Below are 20,190 nucleotides of genomic sequence, written 5' to 3'. Positions count from 1 at the left end.
TTCCAAAATAAATATCTTCAAATACATTCAAAAAATAAGTTCAATTAGTTTATTCTAGAATTTGCAGTTCCTGAAGTTGGCTGTTTTGGGTTTGTACTTTTTGATTGTGATCTCAAAACAAAAAGGCAACTAACATGAATTCCACTTCATTTTATTTGGATAAAATATTGCTTGATGCATCACTAACAATACATGCAACTGTAATCTTTCAATGTATTCATCTTATTATTAGTAGTATTTAATTGTTCTGTATTGTTCAATAATTAACACACAGGACGGAACACTGACATGCATCTCAAACAGAGACAATTCAGACTTCAAGACAAAGGCAGGATTCCTTTATAAAACAGAGGCCTCGGAGGTGGGGACACATTGTGTAGCATCTAATTTGCACACAATAGCCGGGAGAGCAGGATCCACACATTGTGGAGAATTCTTCGGCAGGTTGTAGATAGCAGAACTAGCATGTCACACAGTAAAACCTGGGCTGCATGCTTCCCTACAAACCGCATCTCTGGGATGTGAGCTTCCAGCCAAGTTCAACAGAGGACTGTGTACCTGAGTGCAATCCTGCATTAAAGACCACATGCATAACAAAGCCTATTTCTCATGTTAAGTGAGCCCTATTAAAAGCCCATTCTTTCCAGCAAATCCACGTTTAAAGGGTTGCTGGCACAGTCTCCAAAAGCAGCAGTGACTGCATTGTAACACTGTGTGTACAGCATTGTTTAATATCTTCTAGGGGACAAGAAGCCTCCAATACACAATGGATTATCAAGGCAAGGGCACTAACGTGTCAGTGAAGCCCAATTCTCAGAGCCTTATCCTGGGCCGAGGAAGTGAAGACACACACAGAATCGAGGACAGGACACGTTTAATGTTTACACCCAGCTGCATTCCTCCATTTCAACAGTAGATTAAAATTCAGCTCAACCACACGCACCTCAGTGGCACTTTAGTGTGCGCCTGTTACAAGTACTGTGCTTCAGAACAGTTCTCTAGTGTAATGAACTCTGCCCTGGGGATAACAAACAGCTTCACGTCTGCAGTGCTAACAGAGTCAACATCACCACCCCAAAACACTTAAACCACAGGGCGGCTTTCTCTCCAGATTCTGTATTTAGTGGCGCGAATTTCCAATCTTTTTTTAAAAATGACAGCCCCCACTTTTAAAACCACAGAACCGTTTTTAAAACGGCACCTTAAAATGCTTCTATATGCCAACTTCAAACTCTGGAGCACGAAGGTATTGGTAAACGTTTCAGTTAGAATTCATTGTTAAAATAATGGTGTATGGGGGAACTTTATAAGGCTGTCCTATACAACACAAAATTGGTTATAATGCGCCATGGTCGTGGCTTCTATTTGCCCCATAATTGCCCTGGCACTTGCATTCGCGCTACAAGGCAGAATATAAACAGCGCGATGGCTCCTGACAGTGTAAGCACTGTGTCTTCAGTTTGCTATATTTTTCAACCACCAGGGGGTGCTGCGGTTTCTCTGGAATGCTTTTTTTTTTTATAATAAGATTCTTTTAATTATAAATAAAACCTACAAGCTACTTTTGTCCTTGTAGATACTTCAGTATTCACACCGATATTATTGTGATTTTTTTTTGTGACCACCAGATATTATTCACACATCACTTCCGGAGCGTGTCTGCTGCAATAGTGAACCAGTAAACGACTTCAGTACAAAAGCAGGTTGCATTTGGCTAAGACAGGTGCTCAATGAACAAAAGCATGGCTGGTGTACAATCTTCATTCGTTTTTAATAGCAATGTAGTCTTAGTTAATGGCATAAATGGGGAAACATGGAGTGATGGATAAAAAATATATACATGCATTAAAAATTAAATACAAAAAAAAAAAGTTGATTTAATTTTGCAGCCCTTACATATATTGTAGTAGATTTTATTTTTTAAGCTAGCTAGCGCAGGAGGATTAACTGGTACCTGTACAGTGCAGGGTCTGTATTACAGGTTGCTTACTAGTTAATAAAGTAGCACAGAGAGACTATCCACTAGCACAGTACTTGTAAACAGCTGCGTACACCATGGAAATGATCTGGTAGTCTGACTGCGTGCCAACGTCTTTGAGGACCGTATTTGAAAGCAACAGGATACATTTCCAGCAAGTTTTATTCAATTAGGATCAAAAGTAGCAAAATAATAAATAAAAAAAGTTGCACAACAACGTTACACTCTTATGCAAACAGCCCCATAGTTTGGGTTCTGTTTCTATAGAGGAAGCGTACCTTCAACACACACAGCAGCAACATGCAAACACAAACATGTCAAATAAATAGAGTCCTCCGTAAAGCACAACTTTTCCAAAGAACCGGAAACGATGTCTGTTACAGCAGAATATATTCAAAAAGGTTGCATTGAATATATTAAAAAAAAAAAAAAAAAGTAGCACTGAATGTCATTCTACACAAATGCACGAAACTTTAGCGATTGCTTTGCTGCCTGTAAAAACTCCGGACCTTAACTGATATTTACATGCCAACTGCCACCCACCTCCCCACCCCCCCAAAAAAAATAAATACAACAATCAGTGCAGCTCAATCCAAAAGCCGTTCAGCCTGGGTGAATGTAAACGTGCACAGCGTTCTTTCGTCGTGTTTTTTTTTTTGTCACAAGTCTCTTCGAACTGATAAAAGATGAAGCTTTCTTGATTGTGTTGTCCTCTCTAAGGAGCGTTGCCTCCCCCTGCTCCCCTGCCAGGGAGATGCGCTCGACGGAGAGGGATTTCGGCGACGATGAGACAAGGATTGACGGCAAGCGGCTCTGGGAAAGACCCTATGATCCCACTTCATGGTAAAGGCAGCAAGAGAGACGCGAGATTCTTCAGAGAGCGAGGTGATGGCACTGGAGCGGGACACTCGGGCATCTAGAGGAGAGGAGAGGAGAGGAGGAGGGGGGGGTTCAATAATAATAATAACAAACAATCCCTGACGATGGCAAATAAGGGCAATACCCCAAATTCATGCTAAAGTTTTCTGTAATTTACAATTATTTGTGACTGTTGCAAAACTAGAAGAAAAAAAAAAAAACAAGATGATTAACTTAAATGTTCTTCTAAACTGCTTTCGTAACAATAAAAAGAGAGATCTAGAAATAGACACAGATATTAATAAAGGTTTTTAACATTCGGGAGAACATGTTTCTTTTGCCTGACAGTAAGTCAGCAGCATCAACAAGGCTCAGGAGAGACAGACATGCCTAAACTCAACTGCGTTGAAACGACAGTGTGATGAGAAGGCTCCCCCTGGTGGAGACTCACCGCAGCGCAGCTCGTGGGCACTACACCAAGCCATCGTAGAGCGAGAGGGCCTGAACGATGGAGGGGTCGGCCTTGGAGCCTTCCTGGAACTCCTGCAGGGTCAGCTTCCCGTCCGCGTTCTGGAAGAAAGGAAGGCACACGGGTTAGAGACAGGGATAGGTCAGTTTGGGTGGCTGCTGCTACAGTTGATGTCTCCTGGTATGATGCACAGGAGCTCGAAGGAGTGCCAACCATTTCACAGCTTTATTAGCATTGCAGCCGAGAACTTTTGTGGTTTGATAAATGGGTGCATTCTGGTACCTTCCCAGCAGGTCGTCTGGTCTGACTGCAGCTAGACCAGCGGAGCGAGTTGGAAGCACAGCACAAAGGCTTTCAAATGCTCTTTCTCTTTGTGTTGCCTTGGTCCCGGTGCTGTTAGTTTTGATGGACGGGGAGCAGCGTGTTAAAAGGGGGCGGATCAGCCTGTGAAGCTGCGAGAGACAGAGTGGGGGCTCTGCAGAGCTCTGACCCACTTCTCCTATTAAACACGCAAGCAACAGAAACAGGAGATGCTTATCAGAGGCAAGGTGAAATGTTTATTCGCAACCCAAGTACTCATTAGGGAGCGCAGAGGCTGAAAATAGCACAACAGGCAGAGTTCTTGACGCAGGTGGCCAAGCAAAATTCCAGCTACCTCCGACTGGTTAAAGGAGTCTGGTTACTTCTTCTGGGGGGCAGGAGAGATACAAATAAAACACTACCCTGTCAGCTGGGGTAGGTTACCTTGTCCATCATGGCGAAAATCCGGTCAACCCTCTTCTCCGGCGTGTTCTCCTCTTCCGGGAGCTCCACTGTGTTGCCCTGGAGGACGGAGGGACAGAGCACGGCTTAGGCTGATCAAATCCCATTTTTCCCTAGCCGGGAATCCTTCTAAACCCTTTTTTGGCCCACCAAGAGCACTCACAAGAAGGCAGGAAGGCTCAGCTTTGCATGTTAACATGAGGGCAGTCTAGGGTCTTGACGGTTAATAGACTGCTCAAGTCTAGACCAGGAACCCATTGTTCTGAACATTGGGCTTTTAAATGACTGCAGTTCCTCAAGCACAGCAAACAGAGACAAGACATACTGTACCACCTCCCTGTAAAAACAAGATACCGGTCTTCAAATAAATAGATACTGTGAAGAGCAAAGCACACACCCGCAGTGGAGAAAGCTTACCACCATCTGGTAAATGGCATCCACGATGTGCAGCATCTCATCTCTGGTAATGTATCCGTCATTATCCAGGTCATACAGCTTGAATGCCCCTAAGACGTGACACAAAGGGTTCAGTTCAGTCTCTGTGTTTCCGTGCTGCTCTGGATGTGGTGTCGTTTATTATATGTGCTGCATTATGAGGTTACCTGTACATCGATATTGTTATTTATTTTTTTAATGACGGATGTTTATTATTTGGCTTTATGGCAGTTTCTTGAGCAGGTCAGCATTGTAAATGAGAAGTTGTTCTCGATTGGTTTCTTACCTGGTTAGATAAAGGAATGGATTGGACTGATTGATTGGGGTGCTACGCAGACCCCCACCCCACCCCACCCCACCCCACAGGTATGACTTACACCTGAGCTTCTCATCCAGAGTCCCTCGGGAGGTCACGGACAGAGCCTGGATAAACTCACAGAACTCGATCCGGCCGTCCTGCAGAAAAGGAGGAGAAAGAATCCTTCTTAACTTATTTCTGAACTCCGCTGCACTCAAACCTCTACTTTAAAAGGCAGAGTCAGTCATGTTAAGGGCCTCGGCTCCTGTGCTGCCCTGCAGAGTCAGGCTGTCTCACACCAGCAGCTCCTCTCCTCTCAGCTCTTAAATGAAGCACACCAGACGACTGCGCTCTTCAGTAAAGCGTGATGCAACGCGACAGCTAATTAAGAGACAGGCGGGTCATTTCTCTCCTGCAAGACTGTCACTGGACCCCTCTGCGTTATACAGGAACACACTCAGCAGCATCCTGAACTCAGTGCTGGGAGTACATCAAGACTCCCACTGCAGAGCAGCTTGGACCTCTGCAAGCTTTACCTGGCCCGTAATGCTAGCTTGTGCTGAGGTCACGTGCAATGTACCGTACATACAGCTTCACAGCGCTAGCAACTCCGCCAAGCACGTAAAAGCACGTAAACCAAATGCCTTGGAGTCTGCAGGTTGTATTGAGCAGGATTGCTATGACATCACCACATCATGCTTAGTTTCCTTCAGGATATGCTTTCAAATACAAACCCCTCCTCGTCCCAATGCAATCTGCTACTGTTTCACTCCCAAAAGGTGTGCTAAAAAAATGGAATGGCTGAAATCACTTCCCCACAAAAATTAAGTATGTATGTATGTATGTATGTATGTATGTATGTATGTATGTATGTATGTATGTATGTATGTATGTATGTATGCATGCATGCATGCATGTATGTCTAAAGACAGAATAAAGAGCCCACTCTCACCTTGTTCTCGTCGAACACATTGAAAACGAACGTAGCGAACTTGGTGGGGTCTCCGAATGGGAAGAACTGCTTGTAGATCTTCTGGAAGCCGGGGGCGTCGAGCTGGCCGCTGGGGCAGTCCTTGATGAAGCCCTTGTACCTGCAGACAGACAGGCAGGCAGGCAAGACAGACAGACAGAGACAGGCAGGCAGCGTTGCACGGTTACAGTGGACTCGCAGCAGACCTATCATCCAAGGAACATGAAGTGCCACCTGGAGTATATCCTCAACATGCAGTTTTTAAAAAGGAGTCCCAGAAGCATTCGGAATAGCGAGGATTTTGACTAGAATCAAGATGCATCGGCATGCATGTTAATCCTTCGACCTTGAGGAGGCCTGGAATGGGGTGGGGGGGGTCTGCCTGGCTTGCAAAGATAGAAGGAGCTAGGGCTGGTGTTGCAGTTAATGGAATCAGAAATACATTAAAAATCAGCCACACTAGCTTCAGCGACTGCTTGAGAGTTAATTGCTCGTAAAACACTGCGTTTAACACAGGGGACAGGCCTGGAATTACAGGGAGGACTGGATGGCTTCGCTCATTAAGGGTGTGATTCGCTCAGGCTCTGACTGCCACCACGCTCCACACTCAACTGCTGCTCTTCAACTCTTTCGTTTTATTTTTTTTAATAGGATTCAGGCTGGCGAGAGCCTCTGAGAGGAGGAGGAGGAGAGTTTCCTATCCAGAGCCTTGCCGTACTGTTCAGCTCTGATCCACAGCAAGGCAAATACTGGACACCCACTTTAATCCATACGTCATTCATTTCAGCTAGTTATTCTAGCAATTGCACAATGCAAATACCAGTTTTTGTTCTCCAACGCTAAAATGTATGGCATCTAATTTTGGAGGGAAGAACAAATATATACATTTATTAAAACACCTTAAGATTTGACATGTTTATCCTTTATATACCTGGGTGCATGTGTGCCCTGTTAAAGTCATCAATTAAATTAGAACTACAGAAGCAATGGGGTGTTCTAATAAATGTGCACACTGCTGTATAAAGGCAATATAATAGTTCAAAATGAACATGTTTATTCTGCAGCTTGCACATGGAACGGCAGTGCTATTGGCTCCGCTCGTTGGACGTGTACAAGAAAACTATCCATTATTTCCAGTTCCATCCGAGACTCTTCAAGCAGCCCTGCTTGTGCATTCTTACCAGCCAAGCAAGGAGAGGGAGTGTGTGAGACAGCCAAGAACACAACCAGGGAAAGGAAGCACCCTGCAAGCACACCGCAGCATCACCCTTTACAAAATGTATTTCAATGTCACCAAGCCGTGGGCCTTTTGCATTTTAACAGCTTGCACTACAAATTATAAAAGTGCAGCTGACCCCGGAGTAACTGATGTGATTCAAAACACGTTGTTTTATTGCTTAGATGCTGTAGAAGTCTTTAAGGGTGTTGCAAACCCAGCCAACCAACCACAGCACAGCACAGCCTTCAGGTAATGCTGCCCAAGCGGGAGACTGGAGCAGCACGCTGCAGGCCTGAGTGTTTAAAATAAGGTGGCAGCTTAACGGTTGTTAGATTGTCGCATCAATGAGTCAGCACAGCTGGAGCTCTCCCAGCACACCCCCTCCGGGAAGCTGCAGAGAGACATCTGCCAGCTGCCCGTCTGCCTGCGCCAGAGGTCTTGAGAGAGGGAGCGAGGGAGAGTGGAGGCTTCTCATGGAAATCGCTGTTTGCCCCGAATGTCCTATACAAAGTCTGTCTGTAATTAGCTGGGCATGCACAGCACAGCAGGTGGTATTCTATTACCTGTGGCATCCAGCCACTATGAAGTTTAAAGTACCCCGTGGCCTCAATAAAGCTCTAAAAATCACGTCTAACCTACAAGAACATCTGCTGCACCAGAGTGCAACCACAACCCCCCGCTGCAACACTCTGCCCCTACTTCTACAACACTGCGGTACTGAATGCTATATATATTCAGGGGATTAGTGTAATTAAAAAAAAAAAAAAAAGAAACGCTCTAAGAGGGATCGGGATGCATGTGTCTTCCAATTTCACACATTTGAATATTTTACATGTTGCTCAGGAATGCTTTTAAAGCATAACCTGCAACACTCCAGCCTAGCTCTCTGAAGCCACTCAGAGAGGAGTGCGACCTCTCAGGGGCTTTCATTATTCAGCAGCTCTTCACAGCTGCCAAGTGAGAAGACGGAATTGTCTGGAGGAGGAGTGGCGAGAAGAGCCTTTTCAACTGGGAGCCAAATATACTGTGGCACAGAATATCAAGAGCACATTCATGCTGGCTCAAAAACCACCGAACCAGCGTTCGCTGCTCAAGTCAGCCTCTCACTATATAATACATCTTAGAAAATCGCTTGGGAATTTCCTGGATCTGGCTCGGCGGCTGACATTCCAGTGCCTTCTGGTCGAGCAGTACCATATCCATAAAGAAAAAAAAAAAAAAAAAAATCACACTTCCTTACCCATAAGGAAAATCACAGTGGGTGATTAGGCAAAAAAAAAATCTTAATAAATGAACTACTCTGAACTGGGATTACATTGCGGCATCTGCCGTTAAGGGGGCTGTTAATAAACGTCCTGCATTCTGTTCTGGACACGTCGCCCCTCCCAATCTCATTGGTCTCATGAGCACACAGCTCCCCTCCTGCACGTCACCGCGCTGAGATACTGTTCCGGTTTCATTTGTAACTCTGGGGTGAGGAGCAGTGATGACAGCATCGCATCACTCTCAGTGTCACGGGAGGCTGCCTGGCCCAGTTGTTGGAGCCAGTAGGGGGAGGTTTGATAGAGCCGGTCCCTCAGGGTTGAAGCTAAGAGTGTAAAGCATATGGAAAGCCTGGGTTTTTATTTAACCATCAAGTCCCATGGAGATCATAGAGTTTTTTGTTTTTTTTGACCAAGCCAAGGTACTAAAAATAAAAATACAAAAAATCAATCACGACTGTAACTTGGCAACAACATACCAGCAGTTTGGGAAATACATCTCCTATTAAACCAAACATAACCCGTGATTGATTATATATTTAAAAACAGGGATGGATGCATAGCAGTTCGGTTCATTCCTGGTTTTACTAGGAGTTTCATAAGACACACCTGAGCTTGTTAGCTCTACACTGTGGCTAATCAGGCACCTCTTCGAACCTGGAACAGGGGAAACCGCTAAGCAATAGGAGTCTCGTTCAAAGTAAGCGACGTTTCCAGCAGGTGCTGCTGTTGGGTTGTTTTCCTGTTTCTTATGCTGCTCTGCATTTTCTTTAACTCAATGTAAAGGCGAGTTTGTGGAAAGTCACTGATGAGGAGGACGCGCTACTTATTTGGGTATGATAAATGGTTGTCTGTGTCTTGTAATCTTTTGCAGCAATATAGATTATTAGCAGGAGAAGCGTGCCAAATGCATGAAGTGGGCTGCTTGCCTTTGTGTGACTTTCAATTGGCTGGTATAATCTGGAGTGTGGCGAACAGTAGCCAGTGGCCACAATGCCAAATGCAGTGCTGCAAGGGTATAATGGTCTTCATTTCTGCCGTTATAACACTTTATAGAGAATTCAGATCTGAAAATAGGCTCAGTTTGCAAACCCTGGAGAGTGGAGGGTTAACTACTGCGACCCAGCAGCTAATCAACGGAGCAGTGCTGTGCACAGATAATCCTAGCAGGTAGGGGACAGATTGTTATACAGGGTGAAGAGTTACTATCTAATAGTATGCTGATCATGCAGCACCACGCAAACAGCCATGAAGCTGATAATGAAGAACAAGGCCGTGCACTGTCGAGTTCTAAGTGTGCGGGATGGCCCAGGGGGGGGGATTATCAGACACTCCAATCCTCTGCTTAATGTGCCACCTGACCTTCGAGCTATTGAGAGCGACAGAAAGACAAACAGAAAAAAATGAAGCAGTTCTCACCATTGCTGGACTTCTTTTTCCGTGACTGTAAAAAGAAAGAAGAATAAACACACATTATTTTAAAAGCACGTTCAAAAATAAGCCTTTTTTTCTAGATTGCAAGACTTTATATCTTTATATCCTTTATATACATTATATCCTCAGGATATCCCCACCGCGGTGTAGAAGCACACTGGATCATCCGTCATGCCTACACACTGGTGTCTGATTTGAATACTGGGTGCACCACCGCTGCAGATCAGACGGCACAATCAGCGAGGTCATGTACTGCATCGATTGCTTCTATTATCAGACAGACTCCTGGCTCAAAGGTTTTGAATAACCCGATCGTAGTATCTGCTGTGCTGCAGTCCGGCTCTTTAACCACTGAGCTACTCCAACCAGTGGCAGTGCCAGGATCACTGTACCACTTTCTAAAAGCTCACAGAATAATAATGATCAAGTTAAATGTATTTGAAAGGAATTGCACAGCGGAATTGCCATCCCAGTCATTTCATGGTTCTTTTACTGCTGGTAGTTTGTAAAATGCAAACATGCCAGCCTTAATCACAGCACCCCCGAGGCGTGACGATACGCACACCCTGTCGTGCTATTATTGTTTCATTATAAACTGTAGTCACCAAAAAAATAAAATAATAATTGGGCTCACGGCTGGCTTGAAAAACAATATTTCTAGAAACACACTCCGAATAGAAAATAATCAATTGATGCTTTTCATCTTACATTACGGTGGTTTTTAAATCTTACTTTGGGGACTGTGCACCCCCAAAACCCCACCTATACCCCACACCCCCTGATCCAGTCTCCAAATTACACAGCAAATTGGTACGACTCAAACCACTAGGCACTGGGAGCCTTATTGCCATGCCTGTACACTCAAACCACTCAAGCCACCCAGCTCCATCACCGCTGAACTTCGACCCCTCCCTGCGGACTGATCCAAGGAACGAGCGAGTTTCTAGCCTGCACAGGGAGAGGAAGAGAAGAGATTGTCTGGGCAGCATTAAGAGCAAGCTGTGCCATCAAGCTGGAGAAAACTGCGTTATCTGAAACCGCTTCTACCAATCAATGCGTCGCCTTGCGCAAGCTGGGATATATCAAGACAAAACCCATTTGCACCGAAATAAATAAATAACTGCCTTCCGATTGCCTCTCAACAGCTAACTTGGAGCTTTTCCAAAAGGTTGCTTGCTGGCATTTTAAAAACGTTACCCCTCATCTGTTTAATATCAATCTACTAATATCAATAACTCAAGCTCACTTAACACAGAGCAAAAAGCTCTTTGTTTAAACTTGTCTTAATAGGGATGGCCAATGGTGTGGTAACCACTTTCTTCAGTATAGATTTTAGAACACCCTGAAATAAAGCATGGATAATCAGAACGGCTGAATATTTATTATCCGTGCCAAGTTATAAACTGTGCTGCAGTGAATTTCTGCACTGACCTTGTGTGTGGCATAAGGCTAGTGACACAGAGGAATAGATTGCATGGGTAAAATGATACCACGATCCCTGACTGTGCAATACTGTTTATTGGCAGGCTTTATTTGAACTGCAATATGCTGCCTTCATAACAACAGCTCTATAAAGGCTGCTTCAGACTGTAGAACTACGTGCAGAATTGCCTATTCGCAACATGCTCTTCCAAACCAAATGTGCTGTCATTGACTCAAACCAGTTAGCACGTTTCCTGCAATTACTGAGATCTGTTCAATAATATCCCTTTATAGCATTACAGTTCAAACCGTTTTGACAGCTGTAGGAGGTAGGAGGCCGGCCGTGAACCGGCGACCCCGCGCATCACAAGCGAGCATCTTAACCACAATGCAAACGAGCCGGGCTGGTCTGCGTTCGTGGGGTTAGAGCTTAAAACCACCTCTCACCGACAGAACGCAATCCACACGACAGCACATCTCACAACACTGCCCGTTACACAATGCATTTAACAAAAACATTATTAATACCACTATGAAGGATTATGCACTTATCAATATAGACGCAGCTGTGATTAATACTAGTGTCCAATTCAAACAAAGCGCACTGTGCCTAGTTTCTCCTTAGCTCAAGGGACTGGAGGCTGTTGAGTGAGTATTTTCTTTGTTGAATGCAAGAGACAGCAGTGTACTGTAATCCAACCCAAGATGTAGCTTGCAATGCAACAATGCTGTAGCTAGAAGGGGTTCAAGTCTCTGCTGCTTGAATCTCTGCAGTACACAGCTGGGCACAGTGGAAGCATTCCTGGGAGTAGACATGGCGTCTTAATTATAAATAATTAGCAAAAAGCGCGAGGGTTGTCTGTTCCTGCTTGGCAGTCCTTGCTGACAGATGTCCTGCTGGGTATGTGTGTCCCACTTTGCAGACCAAAACGGATTTTTCTTTTTGTCACATTAACCTTAGCAGAGGACAGTGTGTCCCTTCTCTTCCCTAAAACAAAAATAGCAGAAATGGCATAAAACTGGCAAACTTGATGTGGGTATTTTCATTGTAAAATCAAACCCAGCTGTTTTTTTTTTTTTTTTTCTCTCGAGGATTTGCTGGTTGGAACATTACAGTGGAGGCATTCTGCACCGAATCGTGGATTGAAACTCACACAAGCACTGCACCCAGCTTCACAAGCACAATGTGGAGGTCATTACACAGGGCTGTTCGATAGTAAGTGACGGGGCAGTGAAATGGTCGGGTGCCCGCAGCGCAAGGGGTGGCATGGAGGAGAAGGCGGTGTATTGAAGCAGAGGGGCACAAATGCTACAATGGAGTAAATGAATGAATTGGTCGAATTACAGCACAATAAACCCAGTGCCATTTTTTCCTCCCCTTGAAATGTTTCTATAAAAACCCGATGCACAGAACGCTTCAATGCCACCATGCCTCGTTCTGTCTCTTGCTTTCTGTTCCGCGATAGTCAACAGACGCCCATCCTCTCAGACTGCCTCTGCTTGCTCACGTCTCGCGCTCCAGTCCGTACGACACATTGATAAGCGAGATTTTACAGGAGCGAGACGGAAGGTAATTTACAGCAAATGACAGGAAGCAGACAGCCATTATTGGCTTGACTTGACAAATATACAGTGTCCCCCCCTCCCCCAGAGATGTTACATGCTGCAAAGTCTGATAGTCATGTTCAGTTTTGCACTGTAAATCCCGGGGTGTCTGTTTCATACAACCTAAAACAGTTCTGGGCATGTTCAGGCAGCAGGCCTGGTTGATGGTCCAGTTTAACATCCCTCAACATCCTTGAAACCTGCTACGTCACTCTGAACAGGCAAGCTCCTGCTGCTGTACTTGCTGAGGATGCAAAAAAGCAATTGAAAAGTAAAGTAGATGTCCCCCCTTCCTATGCCAAAATGGTGTTTATCACACCAGCATAACATTTACTGGAACAGGAAATACCTGGCACTGAATTTTCAACATGGGCCTATAAAGTAATTCTGAAATATAAATCAAATCCGAGTGTTACGTGGTTTGAATGGAACGAGGACGGCTGTTCAGTGCTAGGCAGGAGATCGGACGGATTCCCAGCACAGTTATCAGTCCCACTCGGAAATTCTGATACACGAGAGGGAGGGAGAGGGAGAGGGAGAGTGCAAAGGGAGAGGGAGAGGGAGAGGGAGAGTGCAAAGGCTAATCATGACATGGCAGATCAGTCAGAGACGGGGAGGAGCAGCAGAGAGAGAGAGAGAGAGAGAGAGAGAGAGCAAGCAGGTTAACCTCCACCGGCCTGGCTCAACTAATCCAGTGATGCAGAGAGAGAGAGAGAGAGAGAGAGAGAGAGAGAGAGAGAGAGAGAGAGAGAGAGAGAGAGAGAGAGAGAGAGAATGTGTTAAGAGGCCAAGAGACAGGGGGGCACCAATACTGAGCTCACTGAGATGAATTGTGAAAGAAAGAAAGAAAGAAAGAAAGAACGGACGGACAGACTCTGGCAATCCCCGGGGAACAAAAAGATGGGGTGGCTGTCAGGAGGCATGCTGGCAAAATGCAGGGTTCCCCTTCCAGCGATCCACTCTGATGAGATCCTCATCACAACGTTTCCTGCGTCCGTGATGGGGAGCAATTTGCAGAGCAGATAAAAAAAAAAAAAGAGGAGAAAACAAAACGACAGCCGCAGCACAATGACTCCCGGTCTGAGCAGCTCAGTGCTCACGTCTCGCAGGCACTCCTTTCCTGGCAGATTCAATTCTCTGCCTGCGCACAAACACCCTAATTACTGCAGCACCAGCCCCCCGCTGCCCATCGGAGGTGAGGCAGGGAGCCCAAGCCTCCAAGAAGACATTCTAACCTACAGTGCCCTGCTCACTGCTTTCCCACACATCGCACTTTCACTCGCTCTATACGGCACCCCTGCAGACACAACAGATACATCACACTGCTCGGAAAGGAGACAGTGAAGGAGACGCCTGCAGAAAGAGCACCGCAGACAGAGAGGCTGACAGACGGAAAGAGAGGCATAGTCATTGTGTCTGCACCCCCCCCCAGTTTCCTTTTTGCATGGCTCGCAGGGAGTCCTCACTAGAGCGATCTTTCCAGTTTTGTAATCCTGTACTGATGGTGTCCTGTCCTGCCCCCCACTCCCCCCTATCAGCCAATTCTGCAAGAGACACACACCACCCATTTATTGACCAAACCTGCCATGAATGCACAAATTTCCTAACAAGAGTTTGAAAGTGCTCCTAAAGACCTCCCCTCCAGTCCTGCCGATTCCATCGGCACGCCCCTCCGCGTGCCTGCTCTGTGCTAAAGAAGGTCATGGAGCTGGTCTGCGTTGATACCAGCCAACCGGCTCGCCAGCCTATTAATAATGAAATGATAATAATGCCAACAACACTTGAACGCTCCGTGGTTCACAGTGTACCGCCTCGGGCTCTTTGACAGCTTTACAATCAACGTTCTGTGTTCCATCCTCTGAAACTTGTTTTGCCGAGCCAGGAATCACAGACGCTTGACCCCTTGACTTCTCTACTTCTGATTCCAGAAGCCTAAACAATGCGATCTGTGTAGGGTGCCCTGTGTAGGGTGTGTTAGATGGCATCTCTCGTACAATGAGAGACAACTTTGTATAAACCACAAAAGATTGTACTCAGCAACTACTATTAAACGCAGACCTAGATTAGCACTAATTATGGATTACAGGGACGGAAATAAGACTCCCATTGCATAGCAGTTTGATCCCTTCCAGGATTTACTAGGAGCGTCATAAGACAGGCCTGAGCTTGCTACCTACACACACTGGCTAATCAAGCTTGTATCAAAACCTGGAATGGGTGAAACGGCTATGCAATGGGAGTCTTATTAGCATCCCCGGGCTGTCTTACCTAAAGTAACATTAGGGAGTCCAGGTTTAGTGCCAATCAGGGTCTGGTGAACCAGCTGAAAGCATAGTTGTCGTTTTAACGTTAGAATTGTGCCACACGCTCTCCGAGAGCAATGATGTCTGTACACAGGCTGGAACTCCCGTGGTTGATGTATACAAGGCACTACGTTGCAGAGATCTAAGTTTCACTAACAAAACCACAAGGACTGTGCCGAACCCAACCTCAGCAGCCCAGTGCACCCAGTCTGTGCTGACCCCAGGCTCCCTCCACCCCCACACAAAGCGACGGTACTCACAGTAGGTCTTCCTCGTCAGCTCCTCCACCACCTCTGGTTTCAGTTTGCTGTTAGATTTCCCCATGGTCGAGGCTTCAGCTCATGAAAATCAGCAGCCTGCTGTCCCTCTGAGCGGCGCGGCGAAGGGTTAAATCCGCAAGAGCGTGTTGGTGTTCAACGGAAAGCAAAAAAATAAATAAAAAAAGAGGTGTCCATTGATTTGAAACGGAATGGAGCTCCTCCAATCAAAGCTGGTTCACAGCAGTCAAAGCGTGTTGTTCTCTGAATCAGAATTCCCAAATGTCAAGTAATGAATTGAAAGAGAACTGAGATTTTCTTTCTCTTTTATAGATTCCTGTATAACCACTTCCTTCCCTCTCTCTCTCTCCCTGTGTGACAAGCTGTGGAGTGTTTCACCGGTTGTCCTTGGTTACAAGAGTCTCTCTCTCTCTCTCTCTCTCCCACACCCTCCTCCCGCTCTGTCTGTCTCTGTTACTCAGTGCAAATCTTAAGAGTTGTCTCTCTGCACAGATAAGGTTTTAGTTTAACTGAAACGTTCCACTCTGCTTCTCAACAGCTTCAGTACAATGCCACCTTTTCAAATGGCATCTTCCTTTTATAATAAATAAATACGCAATTAAAATAAATCACATCGATACAAAATATAACAAATAGTTTTGTCTTTCCCTAAAGCAGAAAATAAGGAGCTGCAGTTCTCTTCTGTGTTCAGATCTTCCAGTTCCTCTTCAGTCTTTTATTCCCTTTCTTTGTTATTCTTTTCAGTTCTTTCTTGCGATCTTCCTCAAGCTGTGATTGGCTTCTCCAACGTGTCCTCCAGGGAGCCGCTCTGGTCTGTTTGTTCAGCTCCGTGGTCCAGGTAACTCAAGCCCTGGAAAGCAAACAGATCTGCATTAAGTCCAAGAAGTTTGAATAGCAACGGACACAACCTCCTAATCTAGAGCGACACAAATACACACACACACTCATACCGACTCACCAGTACAGACACACACACACTCACTTCCTAATACTAATACAAACACAGACACACTCTCATACTGACTCACTCACTAATACACACACTCCGCGTCAAGCCACTACTGCTGTTCATATAGGAGTTCAAAGATAGGCAACTAAGACCCTCCCTCCCAGTGCAGTTGTATAAAACACATAAGGTCAATTTCCCCTTAAGTGTTCCTTAAGTTAATTCAGGGTGTTCCAGAAAAGCAGCTTAACATCTAAGAGTCAATATCCTAGCTAAGTGGAAATGCATCCTTAAGTGTGAGAATTAAACATTTTACACAAGCCCCAGGACTTTGTTCCCACCATGTCCTTAATTAATAAACGAGCCCAATAACTTAATCGATGGGTTTGCCAAGTACCCCTGCCCCCGCCCCCGCCACCACCACCACCAGGGGATGCTGCCACATGCCACCCGATTCACATGCTGCAGTCCTTTCCTGTTGCCATGCAAAATGCAAATGGATTTGCAGTCTTCCCTCCCATTTCCCCCCAGGGTAAACACGGCCCTTTAAAACAATGGTCCAGGGTTGCTTCTCCTGGTCTGGGTCCGGCTGTCCTTTCACAGTGAAGCTGAAAGCCTAGGAGTCTGAGTCTGTAAGAGGATGCAGGCGTGGAAACTAAACCAGGACTAAGTGGCTCCCTTATTGACAGGCAAAACAGCTAGGACTCAATTCCAGTAATTCATGTTAAGGTGCATTTCTGGTGCCAAATGAATCTGTAACCAACACTCAAAGCGAGACACTCCCCATGCAATACCAAACGCCTCTCTGCCTTTGTGTTTGAACACTTAGCATGTAGCGTAGTACTTAAGATCAAGCTGGCATGGACCAAACAGCACAACCATTAAATAAATAAATAAATTAAAATAAAAAGATACTGTAATCTGGCGCCAGGGGAGGATGGATAGGGCTACAGGCTGAGCCCTGGAAAGCGCGTTATGTATATTTATTGACACCTCCCGGCAGGAAAGGTCACGAGGGAGGGAGTGGGTGGGGTTTACCCAGCCTGCCTGTCACCAACACAGAGACCCACACTGGCGATGATGCTTCAGACAAGAGATCAAACCCCAAGCCTACTCTGCTCAAAAGAATATCTGCAGGCACACTGCCCCGCCACTTTAAAAAAAAGAGTCAATCTCTATTCCAAGGTCTCTTTGGAACAAGCATGCATATTTAATTACAGTATACTATTTTTTTTAGCTCATGTCATTGAATTAGTTTGCCAATTTTCCAACACGGTGGTCCAGCAAGCTGACTTTAGTTAGGGAGCTCGTTAGTGTCACGGGTTTGTAGAGTCTCGGTTTAGTTTTCTCTGGAACCTTATTTATTGTGCACCTCACGTACAGTTAATTGCACATAACAGGTACGGTAACACCGCCGTCAGTCGTGGTCTCCCTCAATTATTAAATAGCCGGCTTCGTCTCCAGACCGTAATGAAATGCACAGCCCCCAACCTTCACGGAACATTGAAAATGATTACTTTCACTCCGCCGCATGAGAACATGGAATTCCGTCTTCCGTTTAACAACTTAGATAAAAAGGAGTGTTTGGATTTCTCTGGGAATCGACCTAAATAAGGAGAAGGGGAGAAGGGAGCTAGAGGGGTGGGGATTAAATTATTCATTGACCCCTTGAATTACAACAATCTTAAAATAAAAGCTCTTGTATGAAATGACTAATATATATATATATATATATATATATATATATATATAAAAAAAGTGGACTGAATCTCGTCTCATTCCCAAGGGACTGTCTCCAAAATACTTCAGCTGTTGAACAACGAAACAAGTCATAACAATAATAAACAAACAGACTGAATTCCACAGAGGATCGCTTAACACGTCACATTTCACTTGATATGCGCTTCTCACAATTGTGCACGCAGCTCCCAATACGAAGCTGCGTGGGTATGCTGTACGAGTCGCTACTGACATCTGTGTGCATGATATAACGACATAAGACGCATCGCTTGTTGTTTTTATAACAGAACACTGCTCCCACAGTCAGGGATAAGCAACCCGCGACAAAACAGCAGCAATTTCCATGCACACTAAAAAAATACAAATGCAACAGCTGATGAATCACAACACGGTGCCGTGAAATTAAACTAAGTATTCTGTAATTGAATAGCACCGAATATCTTATTCGGTTTAATTAGAACAGAAAAACACATTTTTTTAAATGAATATTCAGCACATACTACCACCATCTTTGAATGCTGTACTATAACATATCGTGTTGTTTTTAAATTGGAATAATTTCTTATGCTTATTTAATATATATCCTGCACATCAGTATGGCAAAACTGTAAAATAAATTAAAAACAAAACATAAAAACCACACCCCCCAGGTTTCTAACGCCCAGTAAGTGATACTTGTCGTGTATACTGTCGGTAAAGACACAGATCACAACAGACCCTTCCTATACGATCTTAACGCTGCCACCCCGACCGCCGCCTTCTGCTCTTGGGACGGCTGGTTCGGTCCCATTGCTTCGCGCAAACTGCACCGAGGCAGCAATTCAGTAAAACAAGCAAGCCCCGCACCTTACAACGCATGCAACAACACGTACCCCAAACCCAGCAGCATTTAACAACGCGGACAGCACGTTTTCAAGTCAAGTGTAAAAAGAAGAAGAGATTTTGTTTCTTACAGTCTACACGCGGTATAATCGTGAAACGTGTTTCCACCCCATTGTGTACGATTTATCGCCAGAAAGAATTTCATCCATTTTCAAACAAACATCTAATTTATAATATATATGAAAATAAACTTTAACGTTATTAAATCGCAGGACACAGTACTCATTCTTGCCAGTCGTTCACTTATCCTATTGTAAGCATTATGGATGCCTATTTACCCTACTCTCCGCTGTGTTTCTTCAGCTCCAAAGTCCAGGATTAAACGCTATTTCACGCCTCTGCTTGTCTTTCTCTGCGTGGAGGTGGCGGTGAGACTGCGTGTGTGATCCCACTGTGGTTTTTCAGCGCTCCCTCGCTGCTGCTGCCGAACCTTCCGTGACTCAGTGGCCGGCTCCCAGTGCGCTTCAGGCGGAGCGTCCGTCCTGACATCACACGCTGTGAAATCACCCTGCTGTAGGGAACGGAGCCCGGCGTTACCCTTCTGCGCTGCTGGGAATTCAGCGCTGTTTGAGAATCATTTGAGGGCTACGACTCTTAGGCACTGCAATTAAAACATTCACCGATTTTAGATTACTCTTTACGCGTTTTAAATGCAGTGTTAAAGAATGCTTTAGTTTTGAAAATACTTACCGGTTTTTACAAACGTTTCGTGTTATGAAAAAAAAGTGTGTGAGAAAGGAGGAGGATCAAAGGAAAAAGGGAGAAGGGAGAAGGGGGAGAGAGATTGAGAGATTGAGATTGCTGTGATGTAAGAGATTTAGCAATGCATTATATTAAATAAAAACAAATCTTAAAGTTATATCGTTACTTCCTTGGTTGCTCCAGTATTAACTTTCCCAAACGCTAATGGTTGAATTTAAAGCCACCCACACATTTCAACCCTGGAGGTGTAGTTCGCCTTCTTTCTCAAGGGATAAAAAAACACACACACAAAACTGTATCCTACACACATTTACTAAAAGGAAAAAAAAAGTTTAGAAACTTGCAATATAAAGTTATATAAAATATTCCACACGCCAAATACCCACGCGTGCTGAAACAGCGATGAACGATGATGAAGACGACCCGCGTATGAAGTAGACCTTCATTTAAACAAGCAGCCGTGCTTGGGTTTCATTTTGCTCGAGCAGTCACCACGCATTGGGCAGAATTAGAGATGGAAGAATAATCCTGCAGTTAGTTTGGGATTGCTGATTCAAGCAGACACCGGCCGTGGTCTAACACAAAGCCACTAGTCAATATTATTTATGACTGAGTCCAGCTCGTTGC

The 20,190-nt window shown here is 45.0% G+C and overlaps 1 protein-coding gene across 5 annotated transcripts; it reads right to left on the bottom strand.

Annotated features, from left to right (window-relative positions):
* Positions 1-135: 135 nt before the first annotated feature.
* Positions 136-19,697, bottom strand: LOC117964697 (neuronal calcium sensor 1). Of its 5 annotated transcripts, XM_058986787.1 has the most exons (10): positions 19,552-19,697; positions 19,140-19,462; positions 15,276-16,143; positions 9,671-9,695; positions 5,753-5,891; positions 4,880-4,958; positions 4,485-4,573; positions 4,050-4,127; positions 3,288-3,406; positions 136-2,894 (listed from the first exon to the last, which is right to left on the bottom strand). In XM_058986787.1, the coding sequence occupies exons 3-9, from the start codon at positions 15,337-15,339 to the stop codon at positions 3,308-3,310; spliced, it is 573 nt and encodes a 190-aa protein (XP_058842770.1). In that variant the 5' UTR covers positions 15,340-16,143; positions 19,140-19,462; positions 19,552-19,697; the 3' UTR covers positions 136-2,894; positions 3,288-3,307. The 5 variants fall into 5 exon arrangements, with proteins under 5 accessions (XP_058842770.1, XP_058842772.1, XP_058842769.1 ...); XM_058986789.1 differs by lacking the exon at positions 19,140-19,462; XM_058986786.1 differs by lacking the exon at positions 19,552-19,697 and having other exon boundaries at positions 19,140-19,507.
* Positions 19,698-20,190: the final 493 nt, after the last annotated feature.

The sequence above is a fragment of the Acipenser ruthenus genome, chromosome 15 (genome assembly GCF_902713425.1).
Source record: "Acipenser ruthenus chromosome 15, fAciRut3.2 maternal haplotype, whole genome shotgun sequence".
NCBI lineage: Eukaryota > Metazoa > Chordata > Actinopteri > Acipenseriformes > Acipenseridae > Acipenser > Acipenser ruthenus.
Note: the sequence above shows the minus strand (reverse complement) of the source record. Positions and strands in the feature narration are given on the sequence as shown.

Bases quoted from the DNA above. Each gene is read 5' to 3' on its own strand.
- LOC117964697 (XM_058986787.1), bottom strand. From the start codon at position 15,339: ATGGGGAAATCTAACAGCAAACTGAAACCAGAGGTGGTGGAGGAGCTG. The intron at 4,574-4,879 runs GTAAGTCATACC...GTCACGTCTTAG, and splicing joins TCTGGATGAGAAGCTCAGGT to GGGCATTCAAGCTGTATGAC. The intron at 4,128-4,484 runs GTAAGCTTTCTC...TCCGTCCTCCAG, and splicing joins ATGCCATTTACCAGATGGTG to GGCAACACAGTGGAGCTCCC.